Source organism: Salvelinus namaycush, chromosome 29 (assembly GCF_016432855.1).
Source record: "Salvelinus namaycush isolate Seneca chromosome 29, SaNama_1.0, whole genome shotgun sequence".
Taxonomy (NCBI): domain Eukaryota; kingdom Metazoa; phylum Chordata; class Actinopteri; order Salmoniformes; family Salmonidae; genus Salvelinus; species Salvelinus namaycush.
In genome coordinates, this window is record NC_052335.1 from 16,143,746 (window position 1) to 16,164,876 (window position 21,131).

At 43.2% G+C, this 21,131-nt stretch overlaps 1 protein-coding gene across 3 annotated transcripts in view; it reads left to right on the plus strand.

Moving 5' to 3' along the window:
* Positions 1-21,131, plus strand: part of LOC120024094 (protein dispatched homolog 1-like) — a 77,600-nt gene that overhangs the window by 50,689 nt on the left and 5,780 nt on the right. For 2 of the 3 annotated variants that reach the window (XM_038968227.1, XM_038968226.1), the window contains 2 exons: positions 3,361-4,009; positions 20,759-20,788. In XM_038968227.1, coding sequence (XP_038824155.1) covers positions 3,402-4,009; positions 20,759-20,788 — 638 coding nt within the window. In that variant the 5' untranslated portion in view covers positions 3,361-3,401. The remainder of the gene's footprint in view (positions 1-3,360; positions 4,010-20,758; positions 20,789-21,131) is intronic. The other variant, XM_038968228.1, reaches the window with a different exon arrangement.

A 21,131-nucleotide genomic window follows, 5' to 3' on the forward strand; every position in this document is an offset into this window, starting at 1 on the left:
AAGTATCGGAACGACTTAATGGAAAGGGCAAGTGATGTTACGCCTAATGGGATGTCCCGGTCTTTTTCTGAACACCGGTGTAGCTTCCTCTCAGAATATGTGTTTTACACGCGTTTTCCTCTCATTGTGTAGCCTACATAACTTAAGTTGATCAACATTATATTTGGTATGCTAATATGATCATATAGGCCTATCGACATAACGGATAAGCTTCTTGTGTGACAGCAGCGTCATATAAAAAGTATATTAAAAAAATGGTGGTCATAGCTTACTTTTGAAAATTTAACAAAAACTGCTTTTGACAAATTATTTTATATGATCAATTACTTTCACATTGATTGTTTGCGGCATGATGTTATGATTACTACAGTAGACTAGTTTATTTACCTATTTTAACTTGAGACACTACTAGCCTTGAGCAAGCCAACTTCATATACGTATGTAAAACCCAGCTGTGGAAATGGGCCAAAGGGTCAGCCTTGTCAAAAGCTTCTCCGACACTAGAATACGAATGCCAAAGTCCTCATACATAGTCCTCTCAGGCATGTGCCTGTAGTTTCCAAGATGTTATTAGGCTGAAGTTATTAACTGTCTTGACTGAGTCCTCATAATTACTGTCTATTAGCTTTAATTGAAGGGATGAGGTACTTTGCCTCCTGCTGCATACCTGGTAGTTGCACAGGTCTCACCCCATAATCATGAACTCAACTTGAAAGCAGAAAAACGCATCCCGTTATTCTCAACCTTTCCAGTTTCCACAGACCTCATGTCGGTCAAACAGTGGGACCGTCACTTCTTAAAACCACTGCACTCAAAACCAAAATGAGTTTTCAGATCAGTGTTTGCAGATACACACTGAAAATAGGAGCTATAAATAGGTCATTGTTTATTTTTTATTTTTTTTAAATAAGGAAATGTCAGCGTTCGTTTTTAGGGCATCCGTCCCACACTGATCGATCCGTTATTTTCTAAGGGCACAGACCCCTGTTTGTGTCAGACTGCAGACTGGCCTAGATGTCTCACCTGGATGGCAACCCTCAGTATTGGAGCGCACACAGCCTCCCGCTGAATTCCTGTGGCAGTGGAGCAATGTTGAAAGCAGATGTGTACTGGTAGAGGGATGCATTATTAGGTTGTGCAACTGATTATTTAGCCAAGAATAATCACCATTTTCATATCACAATTCCATTGACAAAGGTCCAGGCTACTTACGTAAGTCTCTTTTTCATACTTTTTAATTGTTTCATTGCCAGGTTTTCAGCTTTAAAAAAATCTTTGTTTGTAACTTGTATGGTAGACTGAAAACGTAAACATAGTTTCCGCTGCACTGCCTGCTATTCGGAGCTCTTCAGACAGAGGTTGAAGTTCTTCTCTCCCCCATTCCCACAGCTTTGACCCGACCTGGCTGTCAGTCTCATGTTACCCCCTCACTCATGTTGAGGCGTCGCAGAACACAATCATTCACATTCACTGCATCGCATGGCTGTTTCCCTGCATGGACATGAAGTTTAGCCTAGTAGGCTATGTGATATATCCTAATGGGTGTCGGTTGAACACAAACACGTTTAGTTTGCCATCAAAATATTTGATATAGCCTACGACTGTGTACTGTGTTTGCATGCTGTCAAATAGAGGCAAGCCGAACTTCGAGAAATGGTTCTGTAGTGAGTTTTTTTGGAGGGAAAGTTATTTGCAAGTAAGCTGTGTCATGAGTCAGTTTGTTTTGACAGATGTGAAGGTTTTTAAAAGCAAAATGTCTACAAGGTTGGTAAAATAAGGAAGCCTTAAAGGTTCAATGCAGCTGTTTTTATCTCCATATCAAACCATTTCTGGGTAACAATTAAGTACCTTACTGTGATTGTTTTCAATTAAAATGATAAAAAAGAAACAAAAATAGCTTCTTAGTAATGAGACATTTCTTAAGTAAGAATTTTGGTAGGACTGTCTTGGAGTGGTCTGAGTGGGGAGGGGAAAACTAGCTGTTATTAGCAGAGAGGTTTGGAACTCTCTTATTGGTATATTAGCTAATTGACCACCTAGTGATGTCACCAGACAGGCCAAAGCTCCATCCCACCAAAACAGGCTGAAATTTCAGGCAGTATTTTTAAACCGCTCTTACACTAAAAGGGCAATATCCTCATTTTCACAATTTCACAGTACTATTCCAACCTCATAGTGTGGAAATGTATTTAAAACACAGGAAAATCAAATGTTTGACTGCCGTGGGTCTTTAAAATGTTGCATAGTTTATCAAATAGGAAAATCAAGAGGAATAGAAGCTACGTTCAGTAGATTTATTTTTAAGGCTATATGTTATCAGTTATGATCTGCTAGTAATAGTTTATTACTATGTTCAGGGGGATTTCTGCACTGTAGTACATTTCCATCTACTAGTGCACTTCCATGTCTATCTCTGTCCTAGGCATGATACGGATGAAGTAGACAGTATTGTGTGGGAACTAGTGAGAAGTCGTTTTTCCTCACAACCTCAGCCATTAGTCTTAAAGGGAGATGAGGTTCGCCCAGGACTCCCCTTCACATTAGATTGAGTGAGATTTATTCATCTGGGTTTACGTCAAGTCTGTTTCAGCGGGGGTTGGACTTGGGCAACGTTCCAACTTCACAACCGTGCATTACCTGTGAAAGGCAATTCACTGCCTTTGAAGTGTCAAGCGAATCATGGTTAAACCGCAGACATTCTTTTTTTCCCTCTTACTCTAAAATGTCCCAACTGAAGGTATTTTACATTACACATAGACATAGCCTGAACATATTCTGTCATAGGGGCTGAAACTCTAGCATCATAAAGACTTGGAGACCTCTGTTTAATCTCATTCTGTTGGAACCGTTTTATACATTTCATAATGTAGAGAGAGCGCAGGCTTCCCTGCACACAGGCTGCCAATTCATACCCTATCATATTCATACTTTATAAATCACACTTCAGACAAAAATGGCAATGAAGAAGCTAGAGAAATATGGTTAAAGTGACTAATATTTGCTGTTTAGCTATGAGAAAATTAATGAAGATTGATCCCTTAACTTTCGTCTTGCATGTACCTGTTCCCAACCTCTTCCTCGTCTAGAAAGAGCAAGTTAATAATCTGTTTTGCTAACCGTTCGTTGCATTCTGTTCAGATCTGAGTTTTGAGCGTGAACCCTCGTGCGTTTTTCTCTCATTCTCGTCCCTTTGCCCACACAGTTAACCCTGGGCTCAGGCATCCACACGCTCTCCTCTTGCTGCTCAGCTCATCAGCTCTGTGTGAATAGAGTCAATGTTCAACTGAATGTCAACATGGCTGGCTACAGTAAAGAGTTAACTATGCGCCTGTCTGCTTTTCCTCCCATTTTTTTCTGCAGAGGAGTGGCAAACCCCGCGCCAGGCCGGCAGGAAGAGGACCATGGCCCTGAGCGACGCCAATGGTGACCTCCTGCTCCTCAGCAATGCCAGCCTGCCACCCAGCGCTACCACGATGGCCAGTGGCACCAGCAGCCCAGCTTCCAGCGCCAGCCTCAGCAACACGGAAGGAGGGGACGTCAGCGTTGTTTCCACACCTAGAACACAGCAGAGGCATAGGCACCAACCAAGGCCAACGCCTCCGCACAAGGAGCCCCAGCAGAGATCCAGAGTGAGTCAGGACGGAGGCGCCGTCAAGCAGAACGGCTCCCTTAGGGCCCCTTCCTCCTCCACCTCCTCTTCACACCTCACAGACTCTCAAAGGTTGGCCAAACTCCTGCCCTCCGCACTTTCCACCACTTCCTCCCTCTCGCCTCCTCAGCCTCCTCCACTGTCTCCACCTCCCCCGTGCTGCCACCGCTGCCCATTCCATCCCCCCCTGTGCTGCCATGGCAACCAGCAGGAGTGCCACATCTTCCAGACCCATGCTCCCGCCCTGCAACTGCACCCGGGCTCCTGCTCCTGCTGCCTGCAGGCCTCCCCTCCATCCCTCTGTTTACACCACCGCTGGCAGGAGCACCTCCAGAATCAGCCCAATGTGGCCGGCCTCAGGTACGTGTGTGATGACTGTGTGTTTGTGCTTCTCTCTGCCATGGGGTGGCCTCAGGCATATCTCTATTACCGTGCCTCTCCAACAGAAGCCCTTTCATTGCATTTCCCTGCCGAATGGGTGGTGACTAAATGCTTACTAACATGTCACAGTTAGGGTTGCAAAGAGAGTAGGGTATGTTAGAGAGGACTTTCGAAGTTTACCAGTAAACTACCAGAATTTGGTAGCAGTTGTGAATAAAGACAATAGTTGCAGAGTGAATTGAAAATGCCATTGTTGATTAGATGCTTTTTTCATTAATTAGGCTTTTTTTCTCTTGAACCAGATGAACACTAAAAAATATGGACACGGATATAAAAAATTAATACATTATACAGTACCAGTCAAAAGTTTGGACATACCTACTCATTCAAGGGTTTTTCTTTCTTTTTACTATTTTCTACATTGTAGAATGGGTTGGGTTGTGTTTCGGAGGACGGCTTCCGACCTTCGTCTCTCCCGAGCCCGTACGAGAGTTGTAGCGATGAGACAAGATGGTAACTACTAACAATTGGATATGACGAAATTGGGGAGGTGAAAAGGGGTAAAATTCAACAACAAAAAAGTTAATTTGTGAAATTTCTTTCCTTAACTTCTTCTGGCTGCAAGCCCTAAGTCGAGATCAATATGACAACAGCCACTTCAAGAGCAGGGCGCGAATTTCAAAATATATTTTTTAGAAATATTTAACTTTCACACATTAACAAGTCCAATACAGCAAATGAAAGGTACACATCTTGTGAATTCAGCCAACATGTCCGATTTTTAAAATGTTTTACAGCGAAAACAGCACGTATATTTATGTTAGCTCACCACCAAATACAAAAAAGGACAGACATTTTTCACAGCACAGGTAGCATGCACAAAGCCAACCTAACTAACCAAGAACCAACCAAACTAACCAACAAACAACTTCATCAGATGACAGTCTTATAACATGTTATTCAATAAATCTATGTTTTGTTCGAAAAATGTGCATATTTCAGGTATAAATCATAGTTTACATTGCAGCTACAATCAGAAATTGCACCGAAAGCAGACAGAATAATTACAGACACCAACGTCAAATACCTAAATACTCATCATAAAACATTTCTGAAAAATACATAGTGTACAGCAAATGAAAGACAGGCATCTTGTGATTCCAGCCAATATTTCCGATTTATTAAGTGTTTTACAGCGAAAACACAATATAGCGTTATATTAGCTTACCACAATAGCCAGAAACACAAGCCATTTCCCAGCAGCAAAAGTTAGCGATCGTAACAAACCAGCAAAAGATATATAATTTTTGACTAACCTTGATATGCTTCATCAGATGACAGTCCTATAACATCAGGTTATACATACACTTATGTTTTGTTCGAAAATGTGCATATTTAGAGCTGAAATCAGTGGTTATACATTGTGCTAACGTAGCTACTTTTTCCCACAACGTCCGGATATTTTTCTGACACTTTTTCTGACACACATATTCTGACCAAATAGCTATTCATAAACATAACTAAAAAATACATGTTGTATAGGAAATGATAGATACACTAGTTCTTAATGCAATCGCCGTGTTAGAATTCTAAAAATAACTTCATTACGACATAAGGCGTACGTTATGGCGAGAGCGTGCCCAAAACCTGGGCGCAAAACTAATAGTACACAGTTCGACAGATATATGAAATAGCATCATAAAATGGGTCCTACTTTTGCTGATCTTTCATCAGAATGTTGTACAAGAGGTCCTTTGTCAAGAACAATCGTTGTTTGGATTTAGAATGTCCTTTTTCCCTCTTGAATTAGCAAGCGCACTAGCCAAGTGGCGCGAAGCTCTCCTTCCTGAACAAAGGCACACAACGCAACACGCCTAACGTCCCGAATAAATTTCAATAGTCTAATAAAACTATATTGAAAAAACATACTTTACGATGATATTGTCACGTATCAAATAAAATCAAAGCCGGAGATAGTAGATCGCTAACTATAACGACAGCTGTACAGAAGGCAATCCCCGGTTCCTTCTTGCGCCTTCCTGAAAACAGGAAATGGGTGACACGTCATTCCAAGAGGATTTATTCCAACTCAGACCAAGATAAACACTTCATTTCTTCTCTCACTGCCTCTTGACATCTAGGGGAAGGTGTATGACGTGCATGTATACTAATACGTATCATGCCCATTTATAGGCAGGACCTAGAACAGAGCATAGTTTTCAGACTTTCCACTTCCTGGTCAGGAAGTTTGTGCCAAATGAGTTCTGTTTTACTCACAGATATAATTCAAACGGTTTTAGAAACTAGAGTGTTTTCTATCCAATAGTAATAATAATATGCATATTGTACAAGCAAGAATTGAGTACGAGGCCGTTTGAAATGGGCACCTTTTATCTGGCTACTCAATACTGCCCCTGCAGCCCAAACAGGTTAATACGTTTTAGCCAATCAGTTGTGTTGTGACATGGTAGGGGTGGTATACAGAAGATTGCCCAATTTGGTAAGAACAGCTCAAATAAGCAAAGAGCAATTACAGTCCATCATTACTTTATAAGACATGAAGGTCAGTCAATCTGCAAAATTTCAAGAACTTTGAAAGTGCTGTTGCAGAAACCATCAAGCGCGATGATGGTACTGGCTCTCATGAGAACCACCACAGGAAAGCAAGACACAGAGTTACCTCTGCTGCAGAGGATACGTTCATTAGAGTTACCAACCTCGGAAATTGCAGCCCAAGTAAATGCTTCAGAATTCAAGAAACAGACACATCAACATCAACTGTTCAGAGGAGACTGCGTGATTCAGGCCTTCATGGTCAAATTGCTGCAAAGAAACCACTACTAGAGGACACCAATAAGAAGAAGAGACTTGCCTGGGCCAAGAAACATGAGCAATGGACATTTAACTGGTGGAAATCTGTCCTTTGGTCTGAGTTCAAATTTGAGATTTTTGGATCCAACTGCTGTGTCTTTGTGAAACGCAGAGTAGGTGAACGGATGATCTCCGCATGTGTGGTTCCCACCGTGAAGCATAGAGGAGGTGGTGTGGGGGTGCTTTGTAGGAGACATTGTCTGTGTTTTATTTAGAATTTATGGCACACTTTACCAGCATGGCTACCACAGCATTCTGCAGCGATATGCCATCTCATCTGGTTTGCGCTTAGCCCTTCAGGCTGTGTAAGGGCTATTTGACCAAGGAGAGTGATGGAGTGCTGCATCAGATGACCTGGCCTCCACAGTCACCCGACCTCAACCCATTTGAGATGGTTTGGGATGAGTTGGACCGCAGAGTGAAGGAAAAGCAGCCAACAAGTGCTCAGGATATGTGGGAACTCCTTCAAGACTGTTGGAAAAGCATTCTTCATGAAGCTGGCTGAGAGAATGCCAAGAGTGTTCAAAGCTGTCATCAAGGCAAAGGGTGGCTACTTTGAAGAATCTCAAATATAAAATATATTTTGATTTGTTGAACACTTTTTTTTTTGGTTACTACATGATTCCATGATGTGTTATTTCATAGTTTTGATGTCTTCTATTATTCTACAATGTAGAAATGAAGAAAAACCCTTGATTGAGTAGGTGTCCAAACTTTATATATTGTGTGGTGTGTGTATATAATATATATATATATATATATATATATATATACTGGTACTGTGTGTTCATACATACACATATACACATATATATATATATATGAGAGAAATTATTCAGTTATAAATTACCATAGATTACCTGTAAATTACAGAAGATTACGGTAGCATACCACCCTAGTCACAGTGTTTAGCGATGATGTTATAGGTGATATGCAGTACCATATGTACATTACTGTTTAAGAATATGTACATACATGTAACTGAAGCCTTGACTTTTTCCCCAGTTATGCTTCAGAGGAATGTGTTTTGAGTCAACTGTATGTAGGGCAGGTTTTAAATTCTGATAGTAAAATATCTGAAACATTGTCAACATTTGCTATGATTACATTAAATTGTATTTTTTTTCATTACACCATGTCAGTCATTCAACTGCTTGCATGCCACAGCATTGGACCCTGTATTGAGAAATCAATACATAGTTTTAAGTGCCTTCCTTTCTCTTCTCACACATATCTAAATTCAGCTGTATAATCCCTCTGCCTGCCTGTAGGCCCAGTCCTGAATGTTCAGCTATGTGGAGGTCCAGGTTGTTGTCCTCGGGAGATGTCCTGAATGTTCAGCTATGTGGAGGTCCAGGTTGTTGTCCTCGGGAGATAACCTGTAGGCCCAGTCCTGAATGTTCAGCTATGTGGAGGTCCAGGTTGTTGTCCTCGGGAGATAACCTGTTGTCCCAGTCCTGAATGTTCAGCTATGTGGAGGTCCAGGTTGTTGTCCTCGGGAGATAACCTGTTGTCCCAGTCCTGAATGTTCAGCTATGTGGAGGTCCAGGTTGTTGTCCTCGGGAGATAACCTGTAGGCCCAGGGGTCAGCTAAGCCAGCAGATGCAGGGAGGAGGGGTCAGCCAGCCAGGCACCCAGGGAGCACAATACCAGCCCCAGAGCCACCACCCTCCCTGCACCCCCAAGCCCCAATGAAAGAGCGCTTTGAGAGCCCCGGGGGCTACAGGGCCGCTGTCCCTCCCCAGGCCCCAGACCATCCAGTCAATCCACAGGGAATGTCCCCCTGGCCTCTCCCAAGCCTCACCTCGCTCATCGGCTCTGAGGCTTTTCTAGGAGAGGTGCTGATGGTTTGATGGTCTGTCTGTCCTATTTCCCAGACAAACACAATACAGACAGTACCAACACACAGCTCAGCCAGACTCGATCATCTCTGCAAGTATGTCTCTCCTCCCTGCTCCATCTCCCTATTGTAATGGTGGACCAGAGGGAGAAAGACCCTCAAGTACATGTATTGAACGTACACTAAGAATAAACAATAGTTTTGACTCTTGTGGGAGTTGTATATGTTTGTTCTTGGTGGTGTATGACTAGTTGTTAGAGGCTTCGGTAGAGTTTTGTCCTGGGACATGTGAGTTGAAAGTTTGAATTTAAAAACACATGTGACTTGCACATTCCCTGCGTTCAGACTGGGATGGTGGTTTTGAACACATTTTTTGTCAAACATTTCTTTAAAAGGGACATATTTACATCTCGTTTTTCACCCCTCCAAAGCACAGACTGGACCATTATGAAACTGGAACCATTTCATGCTTTTCCTAATCATTTACACAGTTCTATATTTAACTCCACAGCAAACAAAATAAAATATAAATATTGAAGATGGAATTATTTACTCAGCTCCTCTTCATGGTAGCAAGTACTTTCGGGAGGTTGATTTGTGTAAGACTATATTTTTACTTACTTTTCACATGGAAATGTCCTGCCAAATGGGTTTAGATCCCTGTAAGTCCATTAGAGAGATGCTCTCTGTGGGTGGCTGTGAGAGCTTCGGTTTATGTACTCGTATTGGGTGGGTACAAACTCCACCCACGCACATTATGCAGTTGGGTGGGAAAATGTGGCAAAGGATAGCATTTCAGCCATTTGGATGCATTCACTGGCATCTGTGGCTTTCATAAAAAAAATGGATATATATAATCCATGTCTGAATGAAGAGCAGATGTTCCTCAGCCATGTGCCTCTCTAATGTTGAACGGCTCTGTATTTAGTAAACAGGTCCCTCTTGTTCTGTGATGGCAGGTTTGAATTAAAGGCCAATGTTGAGTTGCTCTCAAATCCGATCCCCTTTACAGTGGTATTGTGCCTCCAATGTCTCCAGAGAGATTGGAGATTGGAAGATAAGAGAGAAGGATAAGCCCGGCTGTCTGGTACAGTCTCCCAGTCCCTGGCTGGCCCCAGACGTTCAGGGCTTTGGGCCTCTCCTTTTCCCCCGTGTTGGAGCACGGTGCGCCAGGGAATCCCTCTTCGCATGGAGGGAGAGGCTTTTTAATGCCTCGGTAATTTGAGGGTACGCAGTCAGACAAAATCGTGTCAAATATCAGTTTGATCTCAAAGGCTGTAATCCGCGAGATTAGGCAGAGGATTACGTGTATGATCACAGCACTTGGTCGTTACGCCCAGCTATGGAGACCCCCTCCTCCTTCCGATAAGGTTGCACTGGAGTTCTTTTGTCCAAGAACTATACAATCAAGAACTATAGAACTCCTGTTGAGACACATGCAGCGTATTAATCCACCCATTGTAAAATTACTGTCTCTCTCGATCTCTCTTTTACTCTGAGAAGTGAATGGATATATCCTTGGATGTAAGGATGGAAATCCACTATGAAGGAAAAGGTCAGCTCAGCAGAACGGTTGAGCAGAGGAAGGATCTATATGGTGGTCTGGGAAATGCATTAAGATTGTCAGTGTCTGGTAAGATGGTGACTGTTTTCTATGATTTGAGGATCAGGGGGAAACGATCAGTCAGAGCAGTAGATAAGTCTGTGACCTTGGGAAGTCAGCTGTTTGGCTGCCGTTTGACTACAGTTAGCCTCATCTCAATAGGTTTTCGGGCTCTGGGTTCTTCCAAGCCTGTAATTTGTTTTGATAGAATGCTCTCAAGGCACCTTTTCAGCTCCAGCTGCACTCCCAGATAGAGAGTGGCATCTACCTGTGCTGCCGAGACTGGCCTGACCTTTCATGGCTGAACAACCCCCAAAGAGCCCGCTGACACTGAACTATCCAGGGTCACGTCATGATTATAACCTCTCTCTCCACTCACCCGTGGAGGGATTTTGCCCATGCGTTGTTTCCGGCTACATTCCTGTTATTCTAGCGGCCACAAGTTTGAATTGGTTTCATGCCTTCTCGGAAAGCAGGCATTCCTTCCCTTTTCTATAGAAAGGTCTATTTTTGTTAACTCACGCCTGTTTGATTTTGTACTCAAGTACAGTTTTTTGACTGGAGGTAGGGGGTTTCCCTGGTGCACAGGAACACGTATAAAACATGACACCTCATCCGGCCTGAACGTTTCATTATATTGGATGAATTTAAGAATTCCTGAATTCCTGTTATATTGGATGAATTTAAGAATTCCTGTCAGCTGAATATGACATGAATTCATAGCCTGTCGTTTCTGAGAACTCCCGAAGGTTTCCCTTTAAACTTTTTATTAAATTTTTTTAGATCATGACTCGTATCTTTTCCCCAGTGAGAGATCTCTTTTGGAAACATTAACTAATATACCAAACTGTCTGACAGCTGCAAGCCCCGACCGGCCAGGCGGCCTGAAAATGATCTTTGTGCTATGGATTTCAGGGTGCCAGTTTGACAAGACTTTGCGCATTATCAAGAATAACAACTGTTTGTGATGCCTGCTGCGGTCTGAGGAGCCTGGAGTCCTCAATGTGAACACTTGTGAAGTAGCAGCAGGGCTTTTCACGCTAGCATTTTATCCATTTGGCCCATTAACCACTATACAGAGACATCCATCACGCCCAGCCTCAACACTGACTGCTAAAGATGCACCCTGGTGTCTGTGGGGAGATCAGGGGAAAGGAGAGACGAGCACCGCCTGCCCCAGAAAGACACAAAACACGAGGGAAAGCAGGGATGGAGGGAGGGAGCGGCCTGCTTCTATTTTATCTCCACCCTGTCATTCCACAGAACTACCCAGTTGGCTTCGAGTGTTCTGTTGGCTTCTTAGAACAGGTCTGCATCTATGTGGTGTGGAGTGAGTTAAGCACAGGCAGTAGCCTAGTACACCACAACACACACTCCAGCCCATTCCTGATCAAGGGAGGTGTGTGTGTGTGTGTGTGTGTGTGTGTGTGTGTGTGTGTGTGTGTGTGTGTGTGTGTGTGTGTGTGTGTGTGTGTGTGTGTGTGTGTGTGTGTGTGTGTGTGTGTGATTTAGCCTGCTACATGAGTTCAGGGAGAAGTTCCACTGAGAGACAGGTCAACACTACTCTGTTTCTGCCCCCAAGGCTCAGGGTTGCGATGTTGTAGATAATGTTTTTACCCCATGCATACCTTTACACAGGACCAACAGAATTGGGCCAAAAAGCTTTTTTCTTCCCCCTCAGGGACAATTTATCACCTACTTTGACACTCCGAGACACTTCTGCCTGTTGTAAAACTTGAGCAATTGGACCCTCCGGGCCTGTTACTTCAGCAGTTCATTTGCTGTTGAAGGTGGCAATCTGGGTCTCTTAAAAGCTTGTAAGCCGCGTTTGTTGATGTTAGACGTTTTCACCTGAAGAAACCCAACTTAATGATCCAAGTTACATGTTGTTAAGTCATGAACATTTCAATACGTTCTAAAAACCAGAGGGTAAGTTCACTCCCTTTTTCAAATGGCAGTATTATAATGTAAGAGGAGGGATAGAGCGGGGTCGCTGTGACCTTAGTGTGGTGTTTTTCCTTATTCCTCCCTGAAGGATGAGTGATGGGAAGAAGTTCACCGAGGACAAACGCTAGTAGTGTGTCCCATGTGTGAACCTTCCCCTACTCCGGCTGCTCTCGTCCACGGGTGAGGGAGTTGGGGGGTGAGAGGGAATCAGGGGGTGAGGCAGCTGACCCCCGTACCTGCGCGGGTGGATAATAAGAGGGGTGAGCTCCCAGTGGCCCTGCTCCAGATCCCGCTTTATACTGTATGGCCCCTGAGCATGAGGCAAAGCAAAGCCCATAAAGGTACCCACCCAAGATCAAAGAGCCATACTATCCTATAAACCAGGATCAAAGCTGGATCTGAACAGCACTCTGTCATAACTTCAAATTAGGTTGCTCTCTTTTTTTTCTTCTGGTGGAGGGAACAGTTGTTGAGGCTTCAGGTGGATGAAAGGCTGGCTGGCTGGTATTATCTCCACACTCTGAGGCTCTAGGCCTGCACTACAGGTTCTCCCACGGCTGACTCGGCTCCCTGGGGAAATGGGCATAACGGAAGATTTGATCATGTTTGTGTAATGCTTTAAAAATAGTTACTAGCATGTAACATGAGCCCTTGTAACAACCTGTTCAAGTGGTGTATATAAGGTCAAGGAATAATTGCTCACTCGTATGTACAGAATTGCATGGTTTATTTAGTTTATAATGGACCTTCATCAAGATGGGTCCAGTAGGTACACTTCGCTCCAGTGCTACAATCGGTGCTACTCCCCTCTCATTTGTTCTTATAGTAGTTCAAAACCTGTCTTGAGAATACACTGTTGTATTTTTCATCCTGGATTTAATGAATATTCACACATTTACATGAAAATGCATGCAGCTCAGTGTCCTGACGTCACTCTGATGTACTGTAGATGTGAGGGTTCCTATGAATCACTTTGCTTTGTCTCTTTTTTTTTTCTTCTCCTGCCTCTGCACTTGGTGAACTTAGCTAACGGTTGGAATGTTGCAGTTCGGCCGGCCCCCTCACACTCACTCTCTCAGCCCAGAGAGGACAGGTCGGACTCCATCACTGACGCTCAGCCTCACAGTCCCAACAGCCCTTGGCCGTGGTCTGCAGCTCACCAGACGGCTGTGTCACCAGACACCTCTAAGATGTCACAGCGCCGTCTTGCCAAACCCTCTGTCAAGAGCTGCGGTTAGAGCTGGAGAGCCTTCAGACACTGTGGCCTTAGATGGCCTGGAGAGAGCAGAGAACATGTATAGAGTAGTGTAAAGAGGATGTCTGGGGAGAAGGAGATGAAAAGGGTGAAAAATCGATCTCTTTACGCAAAAAAATACTCTTATCTCTGAGATCAGTCCCAGGGCAACGAACAGTAGCATGCTGGATCAAAGAGACACAGGCAGGAGCTAGAGGCACCGCTGTGCTTGAAACTGGATATTGTGTGTAAACAGAGGAATATGTGGTGCTTGGGCTTTTTTTTAATGTGTTTACCTTTCTGTCTAGACATGTATGCATCTTATCACATACGTCTTAATGGAGGGCGTACCTTGACATTGGGCCAAATGATGAGTGGGAGGTTTAGTCTCAAAATGGCCACCACAACAGGCAGGGCAACTCTAGCCTGGTTACCATTCTGTTGAACTGTTTAGCCAGCATGACAACTGCAATAGAGTTGGCTAAAGCAGTAACAGTGTGTCAACTAAGGGTGGGCAGTTCATGTCAAGCATGCTAAAACGTCCAGATCTCCTTACCAGGCGGCTTCCAGGACTTAAGTTGTTGGACGTCTTCATAAAGACACTGGGAGAGGAGATGACTGGTCAGCACAGCTGCTTGCCGTTGGTTCCGCTCCTTGACTTTGTGCAGTAGAGGAGTCCCGGTCATGCAAGCAGCAAATGGGAACACAGTCTCCCATCTTTCAGAAGCCCAGTCCTCCAGGTCTGACGGCGGATGTTGGACGTAATGGGTTGGGGCTGGTTTGGGCTGGCAGCTGAAAGCGATTGGTTCCGCTGCTGGAGGTCTTGTGGAGGGCTCTGAACGTGTTCAGCAACAGTGACTTAGACCTGTTGTTCTGCCATAGGAATAGGCCAACATACAACACACTCGTCTGGTACTGCCTCACGTCGAATCTGTGTCAAGACTGACATAGTCATGTTTATGATATGAGATGTGTGATTATTCATTAGTATTGGTGGTTGGGCGATATTAAGATGGCATCGTCTATCGACGATGATTGACAGCTATTGTCAATGGTGACGACATTGTGACGTGACAGACGATGGTTTAGCCTATTTGAACTTGACAGGTGCCCCGCAGTAAAGAACGGAGTCTTGCAGCAGGGAAGCACACAAGTGACATTCCTAGTAATTTGCCTGTTCCTATTTGCTATAGCTTATTTCAATAAATATGTGATACAGAACGCAAGAGAGGAATGTAGTCCAGACAGAGCGGAGAATTGTCCAGTCAGAGAATATTGTTTGTCGGATGCATGGGCTTTAGTCTATAGCCTAAACCCATTCATATTTTTTTTAATGTAATGTACACCTTAACTATCTTGTGTTTTAGACGTTTTAAAAAAGGGACTAATAATGAGATAACAAATAATAAAAATGACAAGTTTAAGCGAAATAAGTTATGCAGACCTCCAATCGAGGTTGCAAACCAAATGGCCAATAACCCATCCTCATTCCTCCTACTGGCCTATCATAAAAGCCTTAAGACAAGTTAAAGTTATGAAAAGTGGCTTATTTCCCAAGTATTCTAGGCTACAAAAGGTCCTAAAGTTGTGGCTTTCAAAAATAACCAGAATGAAAGTCTATAGCCTAAGCCAAGGCTATTCTCAATCTCCGGTTTATGATGGATGAAACAAATGCTTTCCCCCCCCTATTTTATTAGGCAAAATAAAGCAATTATTATCCAGTTCTGAAGACCACCCGTTCCTCATCAGACAGTTATTGCTCCATCACAGCTCACCACACATATACAGTTGAAGTCGGACCACTTAGGTTGGAGTCATTAAAACTCGTTTTTCAACCACTCCACAAATTTCTTGTTAATAAACTATAGTTTTTGCAAGTCGGTTAGGACACCTACTTGTTGCATGACACACGTCATTTTTCCAACAATTGTTTACAGACAGATTATTTCACTTATAATTCACTGTATCACAATTCCAGTGGGTCAGAAGTTTACATACACTAAGTTGACTGTACCTTTTTAAACAGCTTGGAAAATTCCAGAAAATGATGTCATGGCTTTAGAAGCTTCTGATAGGCTAATTGACATCATTTGAGACAATTGGAGGTGTACCTGCTGATGTATTTCAAGGCCTACCTTCAAACTCAGTGCCTCTTTGCTTGACATCATGGGAAAATCAAAAGAAACCAGCCAAGACCTCAAAGAAAATTGTAGACCTCCACAAGTCTGATTCATCCCTGGGAGCGTTTTCCAAACTCCTGAAGGTACCACGTTCATCTGTACAAACAATAGTACGCAAGTATAAACACCATGGGACCACGCAGCCGTCATACCGCTCAGGAAGGAGGCACGTTCTGTCTTCTAGAGATAAACGTACTTTGGTGCGAAAAGTGCAAATCAATCCCAGAACAACAGCAAAGGTCCTAGTGAAGATGCTGGAGGAAACGGTTACAAAAGTACCTATATCCACAGTACGAGTCCTATATCGACATAACCTGAAAGGCCGCTCAGCAAGGAAGAAGCCACTGCTCCAAAACCGCCATAAAAAAGCCAGACTACGGTTTGCAACTGCACATGGGGACAAAGATTGTACTTTTTGGAGAAATGTCCTCTGGTCTGATGAAACAAAAATAGAACTGTTTGGCCATAATGACCATTGTGATGTTGAGGAAAAAGGGGGAGGCTTGCAAGTCGAAGAACACCATCCCAACCGTGAAGCATGGGGGTGGCAGCATCATGTTGTCGGGGTGCTTTGCTGCAGGAGGGACTGGTGCACTTCACAAAATAGATGGCATCATGAGGGAGGAAAATTATGTGGATATATTGAAGCAACATCTCAAGACATCTCATGTAAGTTAAAGCTTGGGTCTTCCAAATGGACAATGACCCCAAGCATACTTCCAAAGTTGTGGCAAAAGGGCTTAAGGATAACAAAGTCAAGGTATTGGAGTGGCCATCACAAAGCCCTGACCTCAATCCTATAGAAAATTTGTGGGCAGAACTGAAAAAGTGTGTGCGAGCAAGGAGGCCTACAAACATGACTCAGTTACACCAGCTCTGTCAGGAGGAATGGGCCAAAATTCACCCAACTTCTTGTGGAAGACTACCTGCATCGTTTGACCCAAGGTTAAACAATTTAAAGGCAATGCTACCGAATACTAATTGAGTGTATGTAAACCTCTGACCCACTGGGAATGTGATGAAAGAAATAAAAGCTGAAATAAATCATTCTCTCTACTATTATTCTGACATTTCACATTCTTAAAATAAAGTGGTGATCCTAACTGACCTAAAACAGAGAATGTTTACTAGGATTAAATGTCAGGAACTGAGTTTAAATGTATTTGGCTAAGGTGTATGTCAACTTCCGACTTCAACTGCACGCACACGCACACACACGCACACACACACACACACAAACCTGCTCCATGCTGCAGCTCCTCCTCCAGAAAGGGATATTAGAAAAGATTTGCCTGCACTTAGGCTCTGCTCTTTCAACAACATTAACTTCCGTCATGATTCAACCAGTTGCGTTCGATTTTGCATTATAGCCCAACTGTCGTTATTTTAATTTTTTTTTAAATACAATTTTGGTTGGCCAATAGGGGGTGAAATGGCATCACATAATCACGATAGGAAAAAGGTTGACATCGCCCAACCCTAGTATTGCTAAAACCGGTTTAAATGTTCATCATGGACCTAGCCTATTTAGCAAACATCTGAACACCATAAGTGACTAGGCCTACGTTAAATAATTCACGACACATAGACGGTCATTATTGGCATAGTGACTCGTGTATTGCGTAATTCGCCCTTCTCGGACTAGTTGACAAAGATGTCTGCTGGTTAGCACAGTGCAGGGTTGGTGATGGCATGTGCAATACCCTCACATTCCTTGGATTGTGGTTCTGAAGCCCCTGGACTCAGGGGGTTAAGCTGGTTGCTATAAAGAGAGAGGCCACAGGATAATAAAGACATCTCTTGGACAGCTTGTAACTATTGGCTACAGTGTTGAAATCCGGCCTGTTTGCCTGGAATTTGCACACGCCCATATTTCAATCCCAAGAATGTGGAGATGGCAGGTGTGACCTCCAGACCCAGTTCACTGGCGGATGTAGCTGTCCATGTCCCTTCTGCACTCACACATACACACTGCGCTTAGACTTATTATACAGCAATAATCTCTGATTCAGACTCATTTTCTCATACACGCTTGCATCCAGAGGCCTTGTTATCTCCAAATAAACCTTGTCAGAGACCTGAGTTGTGTAACTAACTTGTAAGTACAATGTTACAGTATTATTTCTTACAAGCTTGTATGTACCTATAATCTATTTAAGGTATACAGTGGAAGTTGATGAACCCTGACCTTAAAGGGATACTTCAGGATTTTGGCAATGAGGCCCTTTATCTACTTCCCCAGAGTCAGATGAACTCTTAGATACCATTTTTATGTCTGCGCCCAGTATGAAGGATGTTGGCGGGAGTTTCGCTAGCCAATGCTAACTAGCGTTAGCGCAATGAGATATTTTAGACTTCCAGTCACTGCGCTTACGCTAGGTTGCAATTGTGCCAGTAAACAACTTCCTTCAAACTGCACGCAGAGACATAAAAATGGTATCCACGAGTTCCTCTGACTGTCTCCCTTTAAGTGCATGCTTGTGGCTACTCCCTGATGATCAATATATATATATATATCTTATTTTTTTACTCAACATTTCACTACAATATGTAATGCCTAATGCATCATGCTAATATTTGGATTTCACCCTCAAGCCAATCTTACAATTCCATCGCTTGAATGAGCCTCTAATTGTGTGCAGTGTTCCAGTGAGTTTTAATCACGGGAGCGAATAATTGAGAGTTGACAGTAATTGCTCTTGCCCTAACTTGAAAGCTTCATGCAGCCCCCGATTTCCAGAAATATCTGCCGTGTCTGTTAGCAGTTTTCCCCCCTCAGCTCTGTGACCCCTGACCCCTCTCGCCTCCCTTCACTCCACCACACGTCAACATGGCCACCTCAGCCTAACCCAGCCACTGCTCCAAAGTTACTTTATTTATTAACCCGGTGATCCATAAACATTCCCCTTTCTGATAAATAGAATAACATTTAGGAAGGGTAACTGTTGTAAATTTGTGGAAGAAATGTGGGGAGTTTGTGTGAAGGGGGACTGGGATCAGAGGAGTGGGAAAAACCAGACTTGTGGTTTGTCATCCTGCTGGATTTAGAGACTGTGATCATCAGTCAACGGATTTCTCCTCCACACCCCACTGCCGCCTCCTTAAAAAACATTTTTAGTCTGCGTTTCTTCACATTGCTGCTCTCATTGACAGATTGGATGACAGAGAATTGAGACACAAAGCTTGTCTTTTGAATGCCAACTTCAATTCCTAATCTAGGCCTATACTTTTTTGAAAGCGAAAAAAAAAACAGTTGAAAGTTTGTTTCATGTGGAAGCCATAGTATCTGAGGATTCGGATATCTGTCGTGAATCCACAGTATAGTCCTCTGTTTAATACATCTTATTTGTCTGAAATGCAATCATGATCCAAAACAGATCTCGCAGATAAATAGGCAGCAGTGCTCTTTTTGATGGCTCCTCGACTAAAGATGTTTTATGAATCCAGTCCAACTATTTCCAATAACTCTACTTCATTCTGAACCATAATATCTCTGTCCTGAATTCCGCCGTTCAAGGCCCCTACATGGAAACTAATGGACAGCACAGAAAAGCAATAAATTAAGTTAGACTTTTCCATGGCAAACAATGCTAACTTAAGGGGGATATGTTTTTCATTAGGCATTGTTAGTATCAGGCTGTAACATTTTAAAAGGTGAATCCCTGGCTATTTTTCTTGAATGCAAAATTATAGCAAGGAGTCACACTCCATTTCTATGTGGTAGTGTTAATGGGACTTACCTTGTCTAGAATATGCTAATTGTTCTAAGCCAGTGCCATACAACATCTGGTTGTCGTATTAACATGTCCAGATAACTTTAAAGGGGATTTACTGCCTCCCCAGAAGTTGTTAGTGGTGAAAAATTCCCGCCAATAGCTTTTGTTCATCTCTGCCTCACCGTGCCATGGCAACCACTAATTATAGCATTCCATGGATTCCCTTTTAAAGGGAAGGAGGAAAAATACATCCATCTCTTGGCCATATTGCTCCAATCACGCTGAAATATCCTGTGTGCGTGTGCTGTGATTGGCTGAGGCAGAGGATCGTCTGAGTTCACTTCCTGTTTGGGATACTGATTTCCTTGTTTTCGTTTCTTGTGTGTAATCTTACCTAGTCCCTGATGTGGGCTGTGAGGTCTGTGCCAAATTGTGACTGGTAGTGCAATACTCATGCAGGTTGCAGTGAATAGAATGTGGATAAACATCAAGGTTGCAGTAGAAATCATGATGTCCTTCCTTGGACATAAAGTTAGGACAGTCTGTCCATTTCTACAGATTTCTTTGTCACAGCTGTGATCACGTGAGTCTGTCCCCGTCTCCTCTGTCATTTGCTGTCAGTATGAGCATTGTGTATATTGTATGTGAAGACATCTCCAACCCACCCCTTCCACCTCTACTCTCCCCCCTGCCCTCACCCTTCTGGCCTTGCTCTTATCTGTACCGGGTCTGTGTGATCCGGTGGCAGTATCTGATTCCCTCTGACTCATGCTTGCACTCGGCAGCCCGGAGGCTTCCCACTGCTCTGGGAAGGTGCTGATGGGAAGTCCAGACAAATCCAGAGCAGCTGAAAGCTTCATATGGCAGCGGGGAAGCCCAGTGCAGATCCTCTCTGTCTGTGTTTATGGCACAGGAGACATCACCACTAATGGGACTCTAGTCCTCTAAATCTTTTAGCTAAGCTTTACAGATTCTTCATGCACTGCAGCAGTGTGTGGGGTTTTTGTAGATTAGAAACACAAAGCTGACCTAAAGAAAGAGATTGATTTGTGTTGTCTAAAACAATTAGCGTAATAGATTCTTCATTCACTTGCACATCTGATTGGTATTTTTAAAATTAAAATGAAAAACGTTACACTCGGGAATGGGGCCTCTTTGGTTATGTATGTTTGAATACTGCGAGTTGTTCCCCACAAGGTGTGTGCTGTATTGCTGCTCAAAAACATTTCATGAAAAAACATGTTCCCCCTGCACGGATGCCGAGGCAAATCTGGTTTTGATTGGCAGTTGCTTTGACTCCTAAATGTAAACCTGATTTACCTCCCTTTGTTTTGCAGCCCTGCAAGGCCTTTTCGGTTCCCCAAAAGGTAAGACCCGCCAAAAAAAAAAAAAAAAAAAAAAATGTTTATTAAGAGAGCTTTTCTCTCTCCTTGAGTCCATCAAAACCCAGCCGAGCTGTCATTCCTGTGTAGTGAATCATCAGCGTTATCGATGTGAAAAGGGCTCTCTGTACCTGGAACCTGCTAACAGTCACCCATGCTCCTTTACAAAAGATGCCTTTAAGTAGTTTCTCTCAAGTCAGAACACTGAATATACTTGAATAACTACAAAATATTAAATAATGTCATTTTAATGAGCACCTTCTACTCTTTTTGATGTTCTACTGGTGTATCCATGTACCCTTCTCTTTTCTGCGTGCTTATCAGTACA